The 23,118-nt window shown below is 41.2% G+C and overlaps 1 protein-coding gene and 1 non-coding gene across 12 annotated transcripts in view; one reads left to right on the top strand and one right to left on the bottom strand.

Annotated features, from left to right (window-relative positions):
* Positions 1 to 23,118, top strand: part of megf11 (multiple EGF like domains 11) — a 578,352-nt gene that overhangs the window by 399,008 nt on the left and 156,226 nt on the right. For all 11 annotated transcript variants that reach the window (XR_010000925.1, XM_062963273.1, XM_062963274.1 and 8 more), the window contains one exon: positions 10,524 to 10,698. Coding sequence is in view for 10 of the 11 variants with exons in the window: in XM_062963273.1 (XP_062819343.1) it covers positions 10,524 to 10,698 (175 nt within the window). In the remaining variant the exon portion in view is untranslated. The remainder of the gene's footprint in view (positions 1 to 10,523; positions 10,699 to 23,118) is intronic.
* Positions 8,447 to 8,518, bottom strand: trnag-ucc (transfer RNA glycine (anticodon UCC)). Its single transcript has one exon. It is a non-coding gene; the product is annotated as a tRNA-Gly (tRNA).

Raw genomic sequence — 23,118 nt, forward strand, 5'->3', positions numbered from 1 at the left:
GGCTTTCCACTCATTACATTTCAAATTTGACATCTTCCACCTGAGAGGCAAACAGGAAGATGTAGAGCTATACGCTACTGAATATTTTAGAGAATGGCGGGTTAAGGGTGCCCCATGTTCCTAATTTCAACCGCCTTCCTCTCATGGACAAATGTGCAGGTCGATGGAGGGATTGACTTTCTCCATAAGGTGAAAATAATTTATGCCTCTGCAAATGGGCCAATAAGTCATTCCTAAAATTTAAAATAAGGAGTGTGAGAACCGGACTCTCCTGCTGTTGCCTGAAATATTTGGGGTCAGAAGTATCTTGGATTTGAGAATACAGTAGAAATACAGTTGAAATACAGTAGAGTCTCACTTATCCAACAGAAACGGACCGGCAGAATGTTGGATAAGTGAATATGTTGGATAATAAGGAGGCATTAAGGAAAAGCCTATTAAACATCAAATTAGGTTATGATTTTACAAATGAAGCACCAAAACATCATGTTAGACAACAAATTTGGCAGAAAAAGTAGTTCAATACGCAGTAATGCTATGTAGTACTTACTATATTTATGAATTTAGCACCAAAATATCACGATATATTGAAAACATTGACTACAAAAATGCGTTGGATAATCCAGAATGTTGGATAAGCGAGTGTTGGATAAGTGAGACTCTACTGTAGCTGTATTTCAATGTATGTATTGTAGATAATCTTGGAGATGGAGATGATTTAAGCTTGGGAGCTGTAGCATTCGATTCTTGCATTTGCAATATGTTGGAAACAGAGCTTGGTGTTTTATTTTTATTTTTGGATGGCAACTCCCATTACTACCAGCGACTCCGATTTCAATGGTATTAAATACCTTTCTCTTGGTAGGATTCTTGCAGCATGTTTGTGTGATCCAGGCAGGATGTTATTCAACACTGATAGATTTTTTTCCTCCCTACCTGTCTGTCTGTATTCTGCTGCCTTGCCTTGAAGCCTTCTTGTCTCCTGATGGTATCTCCTCCTCTTCATAAATGAGTCTAGTCTCTCAGTTGATAACATCTGTCATTCCGCTCAGCATTATCTCGGTCACCGAGGAACAAAACAGATAGCGAGAGGCGTAGATCCATTGAGGTTCTTTTTTTGCTCGTCTCTCGGGTGTTTCCGCTTTTGACTTTCCAAGAAAGTCTCCAGAACTCTTCAGGCAACTATCAGAGTCTTGAAACAAGGGGCAACTCACCCAAGAGACAACTGGCTTCTTCCAAAGATACCCTGGTGATAATTAGTAGGGATGTGCAATCCATTAAAAATGGTTCAGAAGTCATTACAAAACCGAGGGGTGCTGGCATTTTGTTTCTAAAGTGTTTCTAAAGTATAGTAAAGGTAAAGGTTTTCCCTGACGTTAAGTCCAGTTGTGGCCGACTCTGCGGGTTGGTGCTCATCTCCATTTCTAAGCCAAAGAGCCGGCGTTGTCCGTAGACACCTCCAAGGTCATATGGCTGGCATGACTGCATAGAGTGCCGTTATCTTCCCGCCAGAGCTCTACTATTGCTCTACTTACATTTCCATGTTTTCAAACTACTAGGTTGGCAGAAGCTGGGGCTAACAGTGGGAACTCACCCCTCCCCAGATTTGAAACAACCAATCTTTCAAACAGCAAGTTCAGCAACTCAGTGGTTTAACTCACTACACCACCGGGGGCCTTGGTTATAGTAATTATGCATAATTACTATAATTAGGAAATTTCAGGGGCTCCTTTCTCCCTCATTTTTAAAGCTATTTGAGTGAAACTTGCTACAATGGTAGAAAACATTTACCACTGTTATCCCACCAAATTTCAGAACATTTCACTTATCCACAGATGTTTGGGGAATTTTCAAAGATTTTATAAACAACATTTTTATAGAAGGCTTCATAATTTAAACTGTTAGAATCAGTGTAAGGAAGTTATAAACAATAACTGTCAGGCTAGAAGAAAGAATAGAAAAACAATAATAGGAGAACGGAATTACGGTATATATGAATTTCTCCAACTCAAGAGATGGGAAATCACCACCATGAGAAGGGTGCTAGGAGTGGAGGATATAACCAAATATGAATATTGTATACATGTTAGGTAGTATTGTATTGGTTTATGTATATGTACAATGCATATAGATTTGTTTCATTGTTTTTATGACTATGTAAATTGAAAACTAAGGGCCTTTTGTTAGTGAGAGATTAACACTGTTCGATATTGCTTGAACTTGGGCTCGGGCTGTGGCGCAGGCTGGAGAGCAGCTGCAATGAATCACTGCAGTGAATCACTCTGACCAGGAGGTCATGAGTTCGAGGCCCGCTCAGAGCGTATGTTTGTCTTGTCTTTGTTCTATGTTAAAAGGCATTGAATGTTTGCCTATATGTGTAATGTGATCCGCCCGGAGTCCCCTTCGGGGTGAGAAGGGCGGAATATAAATGCTGTAAATAAATAAATAAACTAGCAGGGCTCATTGGTAGGGATTCGTGGAGTTGCGGTTTTACAAGGTTTTCGTCCTTTTCTGCCAAAGAGTACTGGTGCCTCAACAAACTACAACTCCTGGGATTCCATAGCATTGAGCAACGGCAGTTAAATGGGTGCCAAACTGCATTAGTTCTGTGGCATAGATACACCCTAAGGTTATTAGAGGCCACGTGTGGCGATCTCCGCTTGTAGCTTGTGAAAAGTCAGCGGAGACATGGATCCAAATGACAGAGGGGATTCCACTTGAATATTAAGAAAAACTTCTTGACCATAAGAAGAGCTGTTCAATAGCGGAACTCTCTGCTTCAGAGTCTGGTAAATGCTCCTTCCTTGGAGGCCTTTAAACACAGACTGGATGGCCATCTGTCAGGGTGCGTTGATTGTGTTTTTCTTGTTTGGCAGAAGGAGGTTGCACTAGATGGCCCGTGCGGTCTCTTCCAGCTCTAGGATCGTATGATTCTAACTAGAAGGGACTTCCTTGCAATTCGTTTCCTTCCCTTTTTGGCTCCCTGTCCTCACCCAATCTGTGTATATGATGCAAAGAACTGAGTAAACGGCGCTCACCAAGTTAGAAGCAGAACTGCTCTTGCGAAGTGAGTTTGCACAAAGGAGAGTGAGAAATGGATTAAGGAGACAGGAGATAAGAGGGAATATTCCTGGAGGCAGAGAGGTTGAATAGACTTTAAATGTGGGATCGTCTACAAGGACCCTTCCAGCTCTCATTGGCTGCATGTTGCTGAGTTTCATTCCATTTTCCTTGAAGTTTACACTCACATAGCCTTTATTTTGCAGGCTGAATCTTTTGCTATTCATAAAGAATAAGAAGGAGAGGCCTTTTATCATATATATGTGTATATGTGTGTGTGTGCATGATAAATGATTCCACCTTGCACTATAATGTTTTTCCACCTGCAGTGTTTTTCAATTGACTTGTATGTAACAGGCCAATTCAGGACATATATTACTTTAAAAAAAATTATTTGTGATTTTAGATGTACATTAAAATTAGATGAACATTTGAATAGATACAGAATATATATGTACACACACATACATACACATACACTAGCTGTGCCCGGCCACGCGTTGCTGTGGCGAAGTATGGTGGTATGGGAAATAAAGTATTGAGGAATTGGTGGTACTTAAGGTAAAGGGTAAACGTTTTCCCTGACATTAAGTCCAGTCATGTCTGACTCTGGGGTTGGTGCTCACCTCCATTTCTAAGCTGAAGAGCCGGCGTTGTCCGTAGACTCCTCCAAGGTCATGTGGCCGGCATGACTGCATTATATGGCAGTGTGGAGTCAAGATAATCCAGTTCAAAGCAGACAATATAAGATTCTAAATGGGTTATATAGCTGTGTGGAAGGGCCTTGAGTCTACTGCCATATAATCCAGTGCAAATTAGATAATATGTGGAAGAGGCCTAAGTGAAGCCTAACTCTACCTGTCCCCTGGGCTGAGTCGGTTGCTAGGAGACCAAGTGAGCAGAGCTTAGCCTTCTAACTGGCAGCAATTGGATAAAAACAATTATTCCTCTCCCTCTAATTAGGACTTTATTTTTCTTTTCTTTTTGTTGTATCAACCTAGAGCCGTGGATGATGGGTTGTGTTGTCAAATTTCGAGGTTGGGGGGCCTGTAGTTTTGTTGTTTTGTCCGCTGCCCTGATGCCATCACTCTTTTATATATATAGATATATAAAAGACTAGCTGTGCCCGGCCACGCGTTGCTGTGGCGAAGTATGATGGTATGGGAAATAAAGTATTGAGGAATTGGTGGTAGTTAAGCTTTCTAACTGGCAGCAATTGGATAAAAACAATTATTCCTCTCCCTCTAATTAGGACTTTATTTTTCTTTTCTTTTCATTGTATGAACGTAGAGGCATGGATGAGGGATTGTGCTGGTAAGTTTAGTGTTTCTGGGATGCGTAGTTTTGTTGTTTTGTCCTAGGCCGAAATTTCATTACCCTTTTATATATATAGATATAGAAGTAGTTAGTAAAAGAGAAAAAGAAAAAAAAGAAAAGAAATCAGAAGTGAACAGAAGAAAAAAGAAAAGGGAAAACATAGAAAAGAAGAAGAAAAAACCCCATAAACACACATTTATATGCAGTCCTTCCAGATCTTCTGCATAGCAAGGCGTGTTTCTTTCTCTTCAGAACATTTTTCCAGCAAATGCCCATTTACAACTTTGAGCCCAATGTTATTTTTAAAACATATTTCACAAGAGTTCAATTTTTTCTTTTGTTAAGTATACATTTAGATTACTCCAATCAGTCTTTTGCCTTATCGAAATATTCTGTGATATTGTATGTGATAATAAGTCCATGTTTCTAATTTCTAATAGTCTCAAAATCCAGTTCTCCAGTGAAGGGATTTCTTTCATCTTCCACAGTTTTGCTAGGCATATCCTAGCTGCCGTTGGCATGTACATACAGAGTTTTTCAGTATTAGAGTCCATCTGAAAATCAGTAATTCCTAATAAAAAATACTCTGGTTTTATTTCAATTTTTTCCTAGTATTTTCTCCAATTCTTTGTGGATTTCCTGCCAATAGCTTTTTGTTTTCTTACATCCCCACCACATGTGCATAAAGGACATATATTACTTTTGAAAGACTTTATGTAGCTCTCCTGTTGGGACTCGCTGCCATGTCCCTCTTTTCTTTATGGCTCCAAGACCTCCAGGATCTTTTTTATCCAGTCAGACACTGAGACTAAGGAGATAATTCAACAGGTTTATTTGACCAAGTCACCCTGCTGGGTGAACATGGGGGAAAGTGCCACGCCAAAACTGGGATGCACTTTAGCTTTATAGTCAAAACTTGGAGCATTCTTTGAGCATGTGCACAGGTGGTTTCTCCACTTCGTGCCTCATCTCTTCCTTTGTTTTCTTCTCTTGGCGCCTCTGTTATCAGTGTCTGCTTTTCCTCAGATTCCTTCCTCCTTCACCTCCTTCCTTCTTTTCACCTTCTTGTTACTCAGCAGCCTGATTTCCATCTTCTCTGAGCTCTCTGCTTTCAGCTGGTAAATTTCCACTTCAAGGCCCTCTCTCTTCTCTCTTCATCACTACTAGGCCTGTGCGATCAATGAAAAAAATGTTTCAGGACTCATTCCAAAATTAAGGAGCGCTGGCAAATAATTTCTAAGTCTCACTTATCCAACATTCACTTATCCAACGTTCTGGATTATCCAACGTATTTTTGTAATCAATGTTTTCAATACATCGTGATATTTTGGTGCTAATTTCGTAAATACAGTAATTACTACATAGCATTACTGCATATTGAACTACTTTTTTGCCAAATTTGTTGTATAACATGATGTTTTAGTGCTTAATTTGTAAAATCATAAATTAATTTGATGTTTAACAGTCTTCTCCCTAATCTCTTCTTATTATCCAACATATTCGCTTATCCAACGTTCTGCCAGCCCGTTTATGTTGGATAAGTGAGACTCTACTGTATTGCTAAAGTATCGTAAGGGGTCCATTTCGTACATAACTATAACAAAGTAACAAATTCTTCGTTACTTTTTGTTAAGTAATTGCTCAAGGGGGGAATTGCTGCTAGGCAGGGAAAGCACAATCATACCACCCCTAACAGATGCCCATGAACAGATGAAATAATAATGACAACAACAATAATAGGAAACCTACTAGGTAAACTTTGGAGTTACTGCCTCTCAACTTTGCCTACCTCACAGAGTTGATTCAGCTCCCAACAATCCCCTTCTTTGGGTTGTTGTATGTTGTATGTAAGGAGCTCCGGTGGCGAAGTGTGTTAAAACACTGATACCCCTAGTTCCATATTGTTTTTGTTGCCCCTAGTTCTCTTCACTCCTATGCAAAGTTGGCTGGCAAGGTAAACGGGTACACACTGCAACAGCTACAAAACCAGACACGACTCTTCTCCTTCGGGGTGTAGCTTTCTCTTCCCATTTTATGAAGATTAATGTGGGGAGGAGCAGCAGCATTTTATGACTTTTCATCTAAATGTTCAGAGGTGTGAACCAAACAGTGTGTAATTTCCAGGAGTACTTTATCAAGCGGAAACGTGGCACACATGTTTTTATTAAACTGATGAATTGTTTTAATTAGTTACTCGAATCCTCCCAAGAAGCAAATGACAGCGACAAAACTTGGGTAGTTTTTAGTCACAACATTGGGTGCTTCTCTCTTCCGTTGGCAGCAAAACAAATTGTGTAGAAAGGAAAAGAAAAGGCAAAGAAAGGAAACGAAAGCCACAAGTGTTGAATATTATACTTAAGTTGACTTTATATTGAATAGAGAGCAGGTTTGGGGAATCAGAAATGTGGATTTGGATATGACCCATCACACAAAGATACAGAATGGGGGATTCCTGGCTCGATAGCAGTACATGTGAAAAAAATATTGGAGTCCTTGTGGGGAGGAAGATGAACATGAGCCAACAACGTCATGCGGCAGCTTAAAAAGCCAATGGGATTTTGGCCTGCATCAATAGGAGTATAGTGTCAAGATCCAGGGAAGTCATGCTCCCCTTCTATTCTGCCTTGGTCAGACTACACCTGGAATCACACTGTGTCGAAATCACATTGTGTCCAATTCTGGGCACTGCAATTGAAGGGAGATGTTGACAAGCTGGAATGTGTCCAGAGAAGGGTGACTAAAATGATCAAAGGTCTAGAGAACAAGCCCTATGAGGAGCGGCTTAAATAGCTGGGCATGTTTAGCCTGCAGAAGAGAAGGCTGAGAGGAGACATGATAGCCATGTATAAAGATGTGAGGGAAAGTCAGAGGGAGGAAGGAGGGAGGCTTGTTTTCTGCTTCCCTGGAGACTCGGACACGGAACAATGGCTTCAAACTACAGGAAAGGAGATTCCACCTGAACATTAGGAAGAACTTCCTCACTGTGAGAGTTGTTCAGCGGTGGAACTCTCTGCCCTGGAGTGTGGTGGAGGCTCCTTCTTTGGAGGCTGTTAAGCAGAAGCTGGATTCAGTTTTCCTGCTTCTTGGCAGAAAGGGGTTGGACAGGATGGCCCATGAGGTCTCTTCCAACCCTATGATTCTATGGTTGTATGGAAGGATGGTTTTCTGCACCTTACAAAAAACACCAATCCCAGCATTACACGGTATGGAGCCATGGCAGTTAAAGTGGAAAAAAAGGGCTATAACTATAGCCTGAGAGAGACCCAGGCTTTTATCTCTCCCATCATTCACAGAGTGTTCTTTCTTTTCTTTATTCCCCGCACTACCAGATTTTTGGAAGAAGATAATATGCAAAACGATACGTCTTTTTCAACAAGATGAGCTAAAACAGAGCCATTTATATGCAACGGTATTTGCAAAAAATATGCTTCTTTTCCTTTCTCTTTTATTTACATCTCTTTTCCCCGTCATCCATCACTTTCAAAAGGGACACAATTATTTTCTGCCAGCATATATGTAAAAACGGCTATAAATTTTGAGATGAAGGATCTTCCCCATCCGATGCCAGGTTTTGCTGAGACGAGGCAGTCTGGTTTCATGCGAACGCTGGCGTTTCCAAGCAAGGAATTTGATTGCCATGTTAATTTTGCCAGTATCCTTGGCTTTGGCAAGGTAGCTCTGAAATTCCAGGACATGCATTCCTTAAAAAATATATATTGTTATTGCAAATGAAAGCCAGCGTTATCAAAAATCAGGAGGAAATCATGTGACGACATCTTCAGAACTGTAATTGGAAATACAATTACATTGTATTTCCAATAGTACATTAGAAGGAAGGGATATTTTTGGACCGTAAAACAGAGAGTCACTTAGATGAAGTGGACTTTGATCCCGGGAGATGTGCTGACAGGAGGAGATAAGTAGGTACATTATGAACATGATTAACAAATGCTACACTTCAAATAATTTATTGTAGTTGGGGCCTCAATTAATCAGTAGCAAGACCAAAACTACCAGATTGACCTACCCAGTCAGTTTTAAGTTGTGAATGTTAATCTGCATTTTGCATTGCGTTGACCGGGAATCGAACCTGGGTCAACTGCTTGGAAGGCAGCTATGCTAACCACTATACCACCAACGCCTGCTGGTGGTGCAATGAGTTAAACCCTTGTGCCGGCTGAACTTCTGACCTGAAGGTTGGGTGGTAATAGTAATAATAATAATAATAACTTTACTTTTGTACCCCGCCTCCATCTCCGGCTTACATGGGCCAAGACCGAACAACACAGTTTATAATGTAATACCAGGCTGTGGTGCAGGCTGGTGAGCAGCCTGCTGCAATAAATCACTCTGACCATGAGGTCACGAGTTCGAGGCCAGCCCCTGCTCATTGGTGACCTAGCAACCCGAACGATAGTTGCATCTATCAAGTAGGAAATAAGGTACCACTTATAAAGTGGGGAGGCAAATTTAACCAATTTACTACGTTGGAATGAGGAAGTGCCATCACAATGGATGATGAAGCAGCTGCTCCCCCCTGTGGCCAGAATCAAACATCCCCTCAGGAGAAGGTTAAACTCCCTCTGTGTCTGTCTCTGTCTCGGTTCTATGTGTATATGGGCATTGAATGTTTGCCCTATATGTATATAATGTGAGTACCCTTTGGGGTGAGAAGGGCAGAATATAAATACTGTAAATATAATATACATTAAAATGCATATCAACAATATAAAACAAAACAACAACATTATAACAATATATAAGAAGGCATCAAACTAACAACCAATAACAATTTCACTTTATCAGCATGTGTGGGAGGACTAGTGCAACAATAATTTGAAGGACAGGCTCATGAATAAAGTGCATAAGTCATATGGCAGCAGTGAGAGTTGCCAGTTTGAATCTGCAAGATGGGGTGAGCTCCCATCTGTCAGCTCTAGCTTATGGGGACATGAGCGAAGCCTCCCAGCTATCACATCTGGGCGTCCGCTGGGCAATGTCTCTGTAGACAGCGACTTCTCTTACACCAGGAGCGATTTGCAGTATGTTCTCAAGTCTCCTTTGACACGATAAAAAAATATCAGCATTTCATCTGTGGATTTTAACTTAAATTAATTAATTTTGTTTATCTTGTTGTATATCATTTAATAGTGTTTTAATAATGTTGTAACCCACCTCAAGTTACAGAGAGAAGTGGGTAATACAGTAGAGTCTCACTTATGCAAGCTAAACGGGCTGGCAGAACCTTGGATAAGCTAATATCTTGGATAATAAGGAGGGATTAAGGAAAAGCATATTAAACATCAAATTAGGTTATGATTTTACAAATTAAGCACCAAAACATCATGTTATACAACAAATTTGACAGAAAAAGTAGTTCAATACGCAGTAATGTTATGTTGTAATTACTGTATTTACAAATTTAGCACCAAAATATCACGATATATTGAAAACATTGACTACAAAAATGGCTTGGATTATCCAGAGGCTTGGATAAGCGAGGCTTGGATTAGTGAGACTCTACTGTACATTTATTACTACTACTACTACTACTACTACTACTACTACACTATGCAACATGATTTTTGTTCCTGGGTTATCAATGTCATTTCCTAATTTTTTCTATCATAAAAACATGGGAAATGTTGATTAAACTGCAAAAACCTTGTTTTTGTGAGACATCCTGCTATAGCACGTTTTTGCTCTAGTTTTTCAATGAATATCTCATCGCTTCTCAACTGATTCCACACAGTTTGTGGCAGACACAAAAATAGAGTTTCTGGAGTAGAACAACAACATTTAAAGTAAGGAGAGCACAATGAAACAGGAAATAACACTTACAAATCAGGAACAGAATTTCTCCCATCAAAATGTGCTTGCAGTTCTTGGTGCAAATACCAGAAATGTATGTGAGGCTTTGATAAAATGAGTCAAGCTCAACCACTATCTCTAAAGGGTTTGGATTTGGAAGGCAGATGTATGAGGCAGGGTTTGGTGTGCGTTGGGCCTGACTGTTCTTCCTACAAATTCTTCGTTGTATTGTTTGTTTAGTAATTTAACAAATAATCCCAAAGCATCCTTACCTTGCCTTCCCACTGGGAAAGCTTCTCTTGTAATAATTACCTGTCCCTGGTTTCTCTTCCCAGCTGCCATCCTCTTTCTGGAGAATGCAATTGCAAAGCCGGCTGGGCCGGGCTCTACTGCAATGACACTTGTCCTTTGGGATATTATGGCGAAAGCTGCCAGCAGGCCTGCTCCTGCCAGAACGGGGCAGATTGTGACAGCATTACGGGGAAATGCACCTGTGGACCAGGATATGTGGTAAGTCCTGACATTGGCCTCCTCTTTGTTAACGGGTTTGACAAAGTGTTAATGAGTTTGACAATGTTTGCAAAGTGGATTTTTTGGACTGCGAGTCCCAGATTCCTCCAGATGGCACAGCCTGATGTACCAAAGAGTCTGGGGCTTGCAATCCAAAAGACATCACATATCCAAGCTGTCTTGTGTAGCTGGAATATGAGTTTGTGTATGAGATGTCTTCCTCCATAACCCTGGAAGATATCTCACGGAGAATCCAGCTTCGGAGATATGGTTCTTTGGTGCTCCTTGTCTCCACCAGCTAGCAGATGGAGATGTGAAGGTTCCATCTGTGCAGAATGTTACGATCCTCCACCAAATCCAGGATCTTGACTTGTATTTACAATGAGAAGGATCATCTTGTCCATCAAAAAAGGGCCAACAGGTGGAGGACCAAGCTGTAGGCTCCACCAGCTAGTAGATGGAGATGTGAAGGTTCCATCTGTACAGAATGTTATGATCCTCCACCAAATCCAGGATCTTGACTCGTATTTACAATGTGAAGGATCATCTTATCCATCAAAAAAGGGCCAACGGGTGAAGGTGTATGCTCCACCAGCTAGTAGATGGACATGTGAAGGTTCCAGTTGTACAGAACATTATGATTCTTCCCCAAATCCAGGATCTCGACTCATATTTATAATGTGGAGGATCATCTTGTCCATCATAAAAGAGCCTATGGGTGGAGGACCAAGCTGTAGGCTCCACCAGCTAGTAGATGGAGATGTGAAGGTTCCATCTGTGCAGAACATTATGATCTTTCTCCAAATCCAGGATCTTGACTCATATTTACAATGTGGAGAATCATCTTGTCCATCAAAAAAGGGCCAATGGGTGGAGGACCAAGCTATAGGCTCCACCAGCTAGTAGATGGAGATGTGAAGGTTCCAGCTGTGCAAAACATTATGATCTTTCTCCAAATCCAGGATCTTGACTCATATTTACAATGTGATGGATCATCTTGTCCATCAAAAAAGGGCCTTTATATTGAGGTCACATCCAGTATGGTGCTGACGTGCGGGGAAAGGATGTGTACTGATATTTAGACAGGGTATTGAAACATCATTGTCTCTGGAAAGCTTCCAACCAACAACGTTGGGAAGGATGCTGGTCACCCAAAACAGTTTCCACGCTCTGGGATACAATTTGGTTCCTTTCACTTGTGTAGATCCTTGTGAGGTTAAAAATGTCACAAGCCCTTTCTCTGTTCACATGCAACCAGGGTTGAGGTGTGAACAGCACCAGCCACATCCTGATTGTTGTTCTCAAAAGGCTGGCTTTCATGCGGGATATCGTATGCAGGTTGTCTCCATGCTCAGATTCACAACATTAAATGCCTACAAGGGGTGTAACCAATGCTCCCTTTGTGTGCCTGTGTGTTTATCCGCTGGTAACCAAAAATAACAACACATCGTTACAGAGCAACATTCCCGCAAAGGTTGATTAGTTTCTTCTGGCCCATTTTGAAAATAACATTTCATCTCCCGCTAAAGAGCCTTCTCCGCTCTGACATTTAAACAGCTTGGTTATTGAAGATAGCACCATAATCACTGAAGCATATTTAGGCATTAGTATCATTGCGCTCTCATAATATACAATAATCTCTGGCAATTAGTCCAGGAGGAGTTGTTAAGCCTGGGAATTGCTAATTTATTGTGATGGAAGTGTGTTTGTCATGCATATGCAGCATTGGAGCTCAAGTTGCTGTTTCATAATGGGTTATTGAGCTGTCAGAATTCGCTGGCTCTCAAAAATGGGATCAGGCAAGAACGATTCCTCCTCCGCTTTTTTTTCCCTCCTTGCCTTCCTCCTCCTCTTAGCCTTCTCTTCCTCCTTCTCCTCTTTTTTTCACAGTATTTTTATTGTTGTTACATCTTGCTTATACTTCGTTTCCATTGGTGCTCATACTTATGCACACTTCATTTTCAGGTAACATTTTTTTCTGCATCTTCCTTTTTAAATACATCCTTCTCTTCGATAACATTTTCATTGTTAACACCCGTCACTCCCACCCCCATCACCCTTCCCCTCTGACTACATATTTACCCTACGTCTTCAGCTTTAACCATGCACACAATTTCCTTTATTTCTGTACAATATTTACATTGGCTTCACCTCTTTCTCCATTCTATATATGTCTTCCATTTATTTTTAATTTCTTCTATTTTGTCCTTCTGTGTATCCTCCCAAATGTTGTAGATCAGTCAGCAAAGGCTAATGGTTCCCTGATGATTCAGAGAGGAGTGTGAGCTTTCCTGTGGCACAAAGTGATGGGCCCTCAAGTCTGGGAAATGGTGGTTCTCTCTGTGAGAAAACCAGCTCAAAAATGCAGGGGCTCAAGGGCATTTGGGGGAGTCAGAAGTTGCAACAGCAGATAAGGAGAGTTCCCATGGGAATTCATCTGTAGCTACGGAGATCAACAAAAGTCTTCATTTAAAAATCAGAGCTGAAAATAGATTACGCTGTTCAGAGAGATTACGTGGGAAAGTTGTGAAAGAAATTCACGGGAAACAGAATGATTTCATGGGTGTCTATTAAACAACAAGTAGTTTACCTTAAGGTCAGTTCAGGCAGCACTGAGTTAGAGTGAGAAGCTAAGCCTGGGTTCTCTTGTTCCTGGTTCAAGTCAAGTTTTGATTTTGGATTTAATATATCCTGGAAGTTTTCTATGTTCCTGTTAATGTACTCCTGGTCGAGTTTTTACTAGTTATAACTTCCGAATTGTTGGCTTATGCTGTATCCGTGATTCTTGGCTGTTCTTGGACTTTGCCACCTCTAGAACTTTATGAGACATTTGGATTATTGTTTGGTTATCAATTTTTGCTAAATCTTTTTGTATTATATATCTTCCTTTCTTACTCCTGATTTTTATATGCTTTTTACCACAAACTGTTCGCTTATATTCCTGGACTCTTGTGTGGTGCAGTGGTGATAGGTGTTTCCAGGCCTGGGATGTAACACCAAATTACATATGCTATAATTTCAGATTGGACCTGATCATAAATATAGTTATTCTACTTTTCTATAGTCCTTTTTTTCCCCATCCCTTGGATATTACAGTTTGTTCTGCCCAAATCATCGTTTTGAACAGTTCTTTTTCTTTTATATTAATCTTGTTATTCCTTAACATTCCCATTAATATAAATTCTAAGTTAGCTTTGAGCGGTGTTTTAAATAGTTTTTCATTTTTCTCCCTATTTTTTCCCCTTTTTTAAACTTTTGAACATTCCCACCACATATGGTTGTACCATGATACCAACACATTGGACCTCCTCCTCTTCTTTGTCTTCTTTATCCTCCTCAAAGTGGAAAGAGCCCCTTCAAGGGTCACATTATAATCCAAGACTGGGAGAAATTGAGAACTCCAAAGTGGTGTTTTGCCTGGAACAACTCACAAATGCTTTCAAAATGCCTACCTTGCAGTGACTTATAAACTCCCAATTCCAAAGTGACACGGAAGCCACTTCTAATGCATCATCCATGTGCTGGCGCAGCCCCTGGAATGGTGAAGATGGAGATCGGTCCCTAGTTCCCCATGTGCTTTCCCATCCTTTCTGAGTTGAACACACAGCACTCTGTGACAGTTGAGCCAAAGCAAGGTATGCTGGCCAAGCACCCAAACACTTCAGTCCTGGATGGCCGAAGGAGCTTCTGTTCTCACTCAAGTCTCGGGCTTGGGCTGTGGTGCAGGCTGGAGAGCAGCTGCAATGAATCACTGCAATGAATCACTCTGACCAGGAGGTCATGAGTTCGAGGCCCGCTCGGAACCTATGTTTGTCTTGTCTTTGTTCTATGTTAAAAGGCATTGAATGTTTGCCTATATGTGTAATGTGATCCTCCCTGAGTCCCCTTCGGGGTGAGAAGGGCAGAATATAAATGCTGTAAATAAATAATAATAAATAAGTCTACATATTTGCTGCAGGCAACCATCCAAAGCCTGGCATGGCAGTCTAGTGTGAAGGGAAGCTCCCACAAGGGAAAGTTAGGGAACTGTTGTGACTCAGCAGCAGCAGAGCCAGACTGAAGATGAGGAAGGAGATTCTGGGTTTCAGATGCAGGAGCCAGATGATGGGATGCAGAATGAATTTCAGGATGATGGCATGGGGAAGGGAATTATACAGGCTGGTTCAGAAGAGCCAGGAACACAGCTTGTGGATGAACTCTTGAACCAGGCTGTCATAGATAACAACCAGGGAGACATTCCCATGGGAAATAATGAGCTGGATTCGTCTCAGGCCCCTGTTCAGGTGCAAGATAATGATTTAGTTGGCCTTGAGGAACCGCCATTGCTATCTAGAGCAGATCGTTTGCAGTGGAAAGGAATGCCTCAGCCTCGCCGCAGCCTGAGATTATCTGGAAAGCGGGAGGCCTCCGAAGGAAAGAGAAATGCATTTTTGGGTTGCTTTTAAAACTGTGTGTTGAGAGACATATCTTTGTTAAAGCAAATTCTCGCTTCATCAGAGTGGATGTCTATGTCTTCCTGCCTTAGAAAGTCTCCTGTTCCTGGATCTTTGTAACCTGTGGACCTTTGTTCTTTTGGGAAATGACTCTTGTTTTGCCTATGGACTATTGGATTTACTGACTCTTGTTTTGCCTGGACTATTGGATTTACTGACTCTTGTTTTACCTATGGACTATTGGATTTACTGACTCTTGTTTTGCCTATGGACTATTGGATTTATTGACTCTTTTTACAGCTACTTTGGGAACTTTATTTCTGCCTGCTTTGATATATATATTTGGTTTCACTCAATAGAATTACAAAAGACTATCTTCTGTGTGTGGCTTGGTGTCAACAACAAGGCGAACTGTTCTGAGGTGTGACAGGAAGGCTAACAGTAGCCCAGCTATTCAGTGCTCTCCTGGAAGCATCATAGTTGCTTTGTGCATTCCAGCTCCTTATCCAAAAATATGGAAAGCAAACGCACGTGACTTAATTGAGAAGGCAACTCGTTTGCCCCGTCGCAGCATTACGTAAAGGAGGCTCGGAGAATACACCACCAGCATCCTGGAGAGTTTGGAAATTGTCGTAAAAGGGTCACACCAAGGTGAAGCTTGGAGCATTATAAATCCCAGGCCTTTGCAGAAAGGGCATCACCTCCCAAGAAGTGATGGGGTGGAACCAGATTATGTTGCCATATTCTAAACCAAGTAAATTGGGAGTGACACCCGGAGAAAGCATGGAGACACTACTCCCAGTGTTTCCATCTGAAAGGGAGGAAACCCTTTTGAGGAAGAGAAAGTGATTGCAGGTTGATTTCTGCATTTCCAGAAGAAAAACACTCTGTAATCCTCTCCTTCATTTCCTGGCCAAAAAACTACGCACAAATATATCTTTGTTGGGAACATCTAGGGGACATTTAGGGAGACGAAGAAAAACACCTGCGGCCTTCACACCATTCGGCATTCCTGAGCCGAGTTTAGCCGCGAAAGGTCATCAAGTTCAAATGCTTCCTCTCTTTAATTTTGCCCTTGTCTGGTAAAGTTCAGGTTTATGTTGAAGTGAGGTCAGGATTTGCCTTCCCCTTGGAATAAATTCCAATTATTTTTCATATTGTGCTTCTTAAACAGCATCGCCTGGCTGTTGGGAGAAGGGAAGGAGCAGAACCTGCCGGGCAAAAAGAGGGCACCTGTAATTCAATTGGCAAATGTATCTACTTAATTGTGAAAAGAACACTTCCAGTGGAGTGACCCAGAAGACCTGGGTTCAAATTCCAGAGCTGTGAGCAAGTCCTTCCATGTTCACATCACCTCCCTGCACTGAAACAGGGATGAAAGCACCCCATTTGCCTGGAAAATGAAGTCATCTGAAGAGCTTTATACCATAATAGTACTATATGAATAATATATAGGAATAATTCAGAGACTTTATTAAGTGTGCATATTTTGTTACCTTGAACATCAAAAAATAGATGGTGAAGTGGCTGCTTCGGTACTGGAGGAGAGTTATGAAGATACTCTGGACTGCCAAAGAGACGGATAAATGGTTTCCAAGAGCAAAACATTAGGAAGAACTTCCTGATCATGAAAAGAGCTGTTCAACAGTATGCTGTTCAACCCTATGCTTCTGAGTCCGGTGGAAGCTCCTTCTTTGGAGTCTTTTAAACAGAGGTTGGATGGCTATCTGTCGGAGGAGCTTTGATTGTGCTTTTACTGCATGACAAGGGTTTGGAGTAGATGGACCATTCAGTCTTTTCCAACTCTTATGATTCTATGATTGTATTAAATTAAGGCTAAACTCTGCCTAGAAAGTAAGATGACGAAATGGAGGCTATCGTATTTTGGACATCTTGAGCAAAATCTCTGAAATTTCTGCTGCCATCAAATTGCTGAAGAAGTCTTCTTATCTGTTACAGAATATTGCTTTGGCTTGTCGGTGATCCAAAGAGTACAGACACTCATTTGGAAGAGACAACTCCTGAATTTGTTAAGGGAGCCACCACTGTATAACACTGTGCCTGGTTTGAAAGTATTATTTCTTGTTTAAGTGTGCAGTCCTTACTTTGAAAGTAGGGTCTCACTGGACAAGTCAAGAATACTTTTCAATTCAGGAGGAAAAGAGAAAGACTTCTACAAGACCGGGAGTTGTAGTTTTGCAAGACCGGGAGTTGTAGTTTTGCAAGACCGGGAGTTGTAGTTTTGCAAGACCGGGAGTTGTAGTTTTGTAATACCAGGAGCTGTAGTTTTGCAATACTGGAAGCTGTAGTTTTGCAAGACCAGGAGTTGTAGTTTTGCAAGACCGGGAGTTGTATTTTTGCAAGACGGGGAGCTGTAGTTTTGCAAGATCGGGAGCTGTACTTTTACAAGACTGGGAGCTATAGTTTTACAAGACCGGGAGCTGTAGTTTTACAAGACCAAGAGTTGTAGTTTTACACTGTAGTATGAATACAGTTTGACCCTACTTTAAACTGCTATGACTCAGTGCAGCGGGACCCTAGGAATTGTAATTTTGAAAAGCCTTCGGAGTGTCAGTACCTCAGCAAACTACAACTCCCAGGACTCTACAGTTAAAGTGTTTTCAAACTAGAGTAACTCTACAATGTAGAATGATTGAGGATGGTGCAACAACGCTGCCTTGCAGCGTTTTAATTTTTGTATATTTTAATCATGTTTTAATTGTTTTGTTTTATAGTATATTTGTTGATGGCCCTCGTGGCAGAATGTAAGCCGCTCTGAGTCCCCTCGGGGAGAAGGGCGGGGTATAAATGCATGTAATAAATAAATAAAAGACACCATTCCAGCACCACCAAACCTGTGGCACAGAAGATTGGGTGACTTGGAAGGTGCTGAACAGACTGCGCTCTGGCACCACGAGATGCAGAGCCAACCTTAAGAAATACAGCCACAAAGTGGAGTTCACGGCATGCGAGTGTGGAGAAGAACAAACCACAGACCACTGACTGCAATGTAGCCTGAGCCCTGTCACATGCACAATGGAAGACCTTCTTATAGCAACACCAGAGGCACTCCAAGTGGCCAGATACTGGTCAAAGAACATTTAGAATAATGCCAAGTTTTTAAAACTTTGTGTTTTCAAATTCATTGCAACTTGTATCCTGACACGATAAATAATTCTGGTTAGTACAATGGCTTTCCATATAGAACTCCTCCTATTCTAAAAACTGAAGCTGTTGCTCTCATTTATGGCAGTCAAAACGTGCAGGTGGAAGGGTTTGGTGATAAGGGCCAACTGGTCATATGGCTTGGAATTTGTGTTTAGTTTCTAACCTTATGCCTGAAAGGAAAGCAAATGTCAAAAGAGAGGGAGGACCGATGTGTCAATTAAAGATGACACAGTGCTATGACCGTCCGCACCGGCTCAGTCCTGCGATAAACCCTTGGGAATCGCCAGTTCCCTCCGAGTGTCATTAGATACGACCTTGAAACATCTCCCCCAAAGGAGTGTTTTCCCTGCCAAGCCTCACAACTAATTGCAACTTTCTCAGAGAGAGAATCATTAACAAGATGCTGAGTTGGCATTCAGTTACTCTCTTATTTTTTCCCCTTTTCAAGAGAACGAGGAGCAACCCATTTTGTTGTCTTTTCTATTTGCCAAACAGATTTGATTTTGGTGCCGTTGGCCATTATGAAACCGAAGCTGCAAAACCCCTTTTGATGCCCACTTGACTTGTCTGCACTGTTTTCCCAAAGTTTGGGGAAAGGTTATGTCGTGGACTACAATTCCCAGAACCTTGTGGATAACATGCCTTGGGGATTGTTGGGGGTGTTACCCCCCCTCCCCCCGAAAAAGACTCCTCCAAGCTTCAAAACAGTTGGAGCGAAAGAAGTCCCAGGTTAAAGAGGTGACAACATTGACTTGCAGAATGTGCCAAGTATTTTGAGACTCTGTAGCAGGGGTCCCCAAACTAAGGCCCGGGGGCCGGATGCGGCCCTCCAAGGTCATTTACCTGGCCCCCCGCCCTCAGTTTTATAATATAATATTTTATATCATTTTAAATAATATAATATATTGTATATACATATAATATTGACAATAATACAGTAGAGTCTCACTTATCCAAGCCTCGCTTATCCAAGCCTCTGGGTAATCCAAGTCATTTTTGTAGTCAATGTTTTCAATATATCGTAATATTTTGGTGCTAAATTCATAAATACAGTAATTACAACATAACATTGAACTACCTTTTCTGTCAAATTTGTTGTATAACATGATGTTTTGGTGCTTAATTTGTAAAATCATAACCTAATTTGATGTTTAATAGGCTTTTCCTTAATCCGTCCTCATTATCCAAGATATTTGCTTATCCAAGCTTCTGCCGGTCCGTTTAGATTGAATAAGTGAGACTCTACTATATTATAATGTTATACACTAGGATACTAATAATAATACCATATAATAATATTAATTATATGTTATATATTACATATCATATTACAGTATAGTGGTATAGTTCAATATAGTAATATATAATGCTAATATTGTGCTATGCTAATAATATAATATATTATATGTACATACAGCTGCTCTGAATCCCCTTCGGGGTGAGAAGGGCGGGATATAAATGTAATAAATAAATGTAGTAAATGAATAAATAATTAATTTTAGAGTTAGGCTCACCCAAAGTCTGAAATGACTTGAAGGCACACAACAACAACAATCCTAATTAACCTGACTATTTCATTGGCCAGAAGCAGGCCCACACTTACCATTGAAATCCTGATAGGTTTATGTTGGTTACAATTGTTTTTATTTTTAAACATTGTATTGTTCTTTCATTGTTGTTGCTGTTTTGCACTACAAATAAAACATGTGCAGTGTGCATAGGAATTTGTTCGGTTTTTTTTTCCAAATGATAATTCAGCCTCTCCACAGTCTGAAGGGTTGTGGACCGGCCCTCTGATTTAAAAGTTTGAGGACCCCTGCTCTGTAGTGTAGTAGTTAATGTAACCAGAGTGCTGAGTGCATAGCTGGGGGATTCTGGGAATTGTGGCCGGAAAAAGTAACTTGACTTTAGGCCAGGGAGGCTTTTTCTTTTGACTAGTTTCATGTGCCATTCCACTGGCTCCAAGCTCTCCACAAATATCTTGAGTGTTATTTACAGTATATCCATCCTAATGAGTAAACCATTTACTGGAGCAGCAAAGTTCCCATCAAAGCTTGTCCTTTTCCAGAATCCCCAACCAGCATGGTCACTGGAGAAGCTGGTTAGAGATCTGGGCATCCTCTGGCTGAAACATACACAAAGTATCTCCAAGAAAGCTGTTGATGGGTTGATTTAGCTTGTTCCATGTTCAAAGGCGGCACATCGGCCTGTTAGAGGAAGGACAGAGAACGCATGAGTCTCAAAATGTTGTCAGATTGCAAACCATACTCAAGACCATTGCCACATTGGTTGGTTCAACAGCCAACCTTTGTAGCACCTGAATATCCCCCACTGCGATTTGGAGATGTGTTTTTGTTGTACCTCCAAGGCCATTATCCCACGTCCCCTATGTTTTCAAACATTTCTAAGCCATTGAGGGAATGAAAAGTGACATTGCCCATCCCACGACACAAGGGGACCTCCGTGGGTTGCTGTGAGTCTTTCAGGCTGTATGGCCATGTTCCAGAAGTTATCTATCCTGACGTTTTGCCCACATCTATGGCAGGCATCCTCAGAGGTTGTGAGGTCTGTTGGAAACTAGGCAAGAGGGGTTTGTATATCTGTGGAATGATGTCCAGGGTGGGAGAAAGAACTCTTGTCTGTTGGAGGCAAGTGTGAATGTTGTAATTAATCACCTTTATTAGCATTTGATGGCCCTGTGGCCTCAAGGCCTGGCTTCTTCCTGTCTAGGAGAATCCTTTGTTTGGAGGTGTTAGCTGTCCCTGATTCTTTCATGTCTGGAATTTCTATGTTTTCAGAGTGTTGCTCTTTATTTACTGTTCTGATTTTAGAGGGTTTTTAAAATACTGGTAGCCAGATTTGGTTCATTTTCATGGTTTTCTCCTTTCTGTTGAAATTGTCCAGATGCTTGTGGATTTCAATGGCTTCTCTGTGTAGTCTGATGTGGTAGTTATTCGAATAGTCCAGCATTTCTGTGCTCTCAAATAATATGCTTTATTTATTTATTTATTTATTTATTTATTTACAGCATTTATATTCCACCCTTCTCACCCCGAAGGGGACTCAGGGCGGATCACATTACACATATAGGCAAACATTCAATGCCTTTTAACATAGAACAAAGACAAGACAAACATAGGCTCCGAGCGGGCCTCAAACTCATGACCTCCTGGTCAGAGTAATTCATTGCAGCTGGTAGCAGCTGGCTTGCTCTCCAGCCTGCGCCACAGCCCGAACCCATGCTTTGTCCATGTTGGTTCATTAAGTGCTCTGCTATGGCTGACTTCGCTGGTCGAGTTAGTCTGCAGGGTCTTTCATGTTCCTTGATTCGTGTCTGGGCAATGCTGCTGCGTTTGGTGGTCCTTATGTAGACTTATCCACAACTGCATGGTATACGGTAGACTCCTGCAGAGGTGAGAGGATTCCTCTTGTCCTTTGCTGAACGGAGCAGTTGTTGGATTTTCTTAGTGGGTCTGTAGATGGTTTGTAGGTTGTGTTTCTTCATCAGCTTCCCTATGCGATCAATGCTTCCCTTGATGTATGGTAAGAACACCTTTCCTTCTGGGTGGATCTTTGTCTTTTCTCTCATGGCTTGTTCTTGGCCTTGCAGCTCTTCTGATGTCTCTGGTGGAGAGCCTGGAGAGCCCCTTTTACGTGGTTGAGTTCACCTTGGAGGAGGTGAGGTTTGCAGATCCTTTGTGCACGGTCCGTCAGGGCTTTGATTGTGCTTCTTTTTTGACTTGGGTGATGGTTGGAGTTTTTATGTAGGTATCTATCTGTGTGTGTAGGTTTTCTGTAAACTATGTGGCCCAATTGTTGATTGAGCTTGCGGATGACTAGGATATCTAGAAAAGGCAGTTTTCCTTCATTTTCTTTTTCCATGGTGAATTGGATGTTTGAGTGGATGTTGTTGAGGGGACTTCTGGTCTGTGCCCGTCACAATTCGATTGTCAAATGTCATAAACAGTATCCAAAAAAGGCAAAGAAAGAAGACGGGCTGAGGTTGTCTTCTGGATTCAGGAACTGGGATATTCTGTTTCAAAAATACAAAAACACGTGGGATATGAGCTGTCAGAATCACCCGCATTGAATCAAATCAATGAGGTGGGCAAATGTGGGCAGTCCTGTGGGCGGTCTCTACCCAGCAGAGAATTCCTGGTACTCTGCCATAATTCAGCTGTTTGATCCTTTTCAGTAATTACTTTTAAAACTAAGAAATATCACTACTTTAGTAGATCGCTATTTTTCTTTGCCTTTAATAACTCAAATCTCGATATCTCGAGAGTACGATCTCTCACGATGGCGAAGTAAGTTGAAAATGGTTAGTAATGGGGAAACCAGCAAATTCACACAACATGTGATAAGAAATGAATAACGGAATATAGGGATTTGCAGCGCCACAGGACTAAACACCATGATTAGATAAAGGTAAGGTAAAGGTTTCCCCTGACATTAAGTCTAGTCGTTTACGACTCAGTGGGTTGGTGCTCATCTCCATTTCTAAGCCGAAGAGCCGGCGTTGTCCATAGACACCTCCAAGGTCATGTTGCCAGCATGACTGTATGGAGCACCGTTACCTTCTCACTGGATAGGTACCTACCGTGTTTCCCCGAAAATAAGACAGTGTCTTATATTATTTTTTGCTCCCAAAGATGCTCTAGGTCTTATTTTCAGGGGATGTCTTATTTTTCCATGAAGAAGAATTCACATTTATTTTTGAACAAAAAATGAACATTTATTATATACTGTAAGTAGTTGCCATCACAAACCAGCATAACCAGACAAACTGTGAATCCTATCAAGATTTTCTTGTTACTAC

This window comes from Anolis carolinensis, unplaced genomic scaffold (genome assembly GCF_035594765.1).
Source record: "Anolis carolinensis isolate JA03-04 unplaced genomic scaffold, rAnoCar3.1.pri scaffold_11, whole genome shotgun sequence".
Taxonomy (NCBI): Eukaryota; Metazoa; Chordata; class Lepidosauria; order Squamata; family Dactyloidae; genus Anolis; species Anolis carolinensis.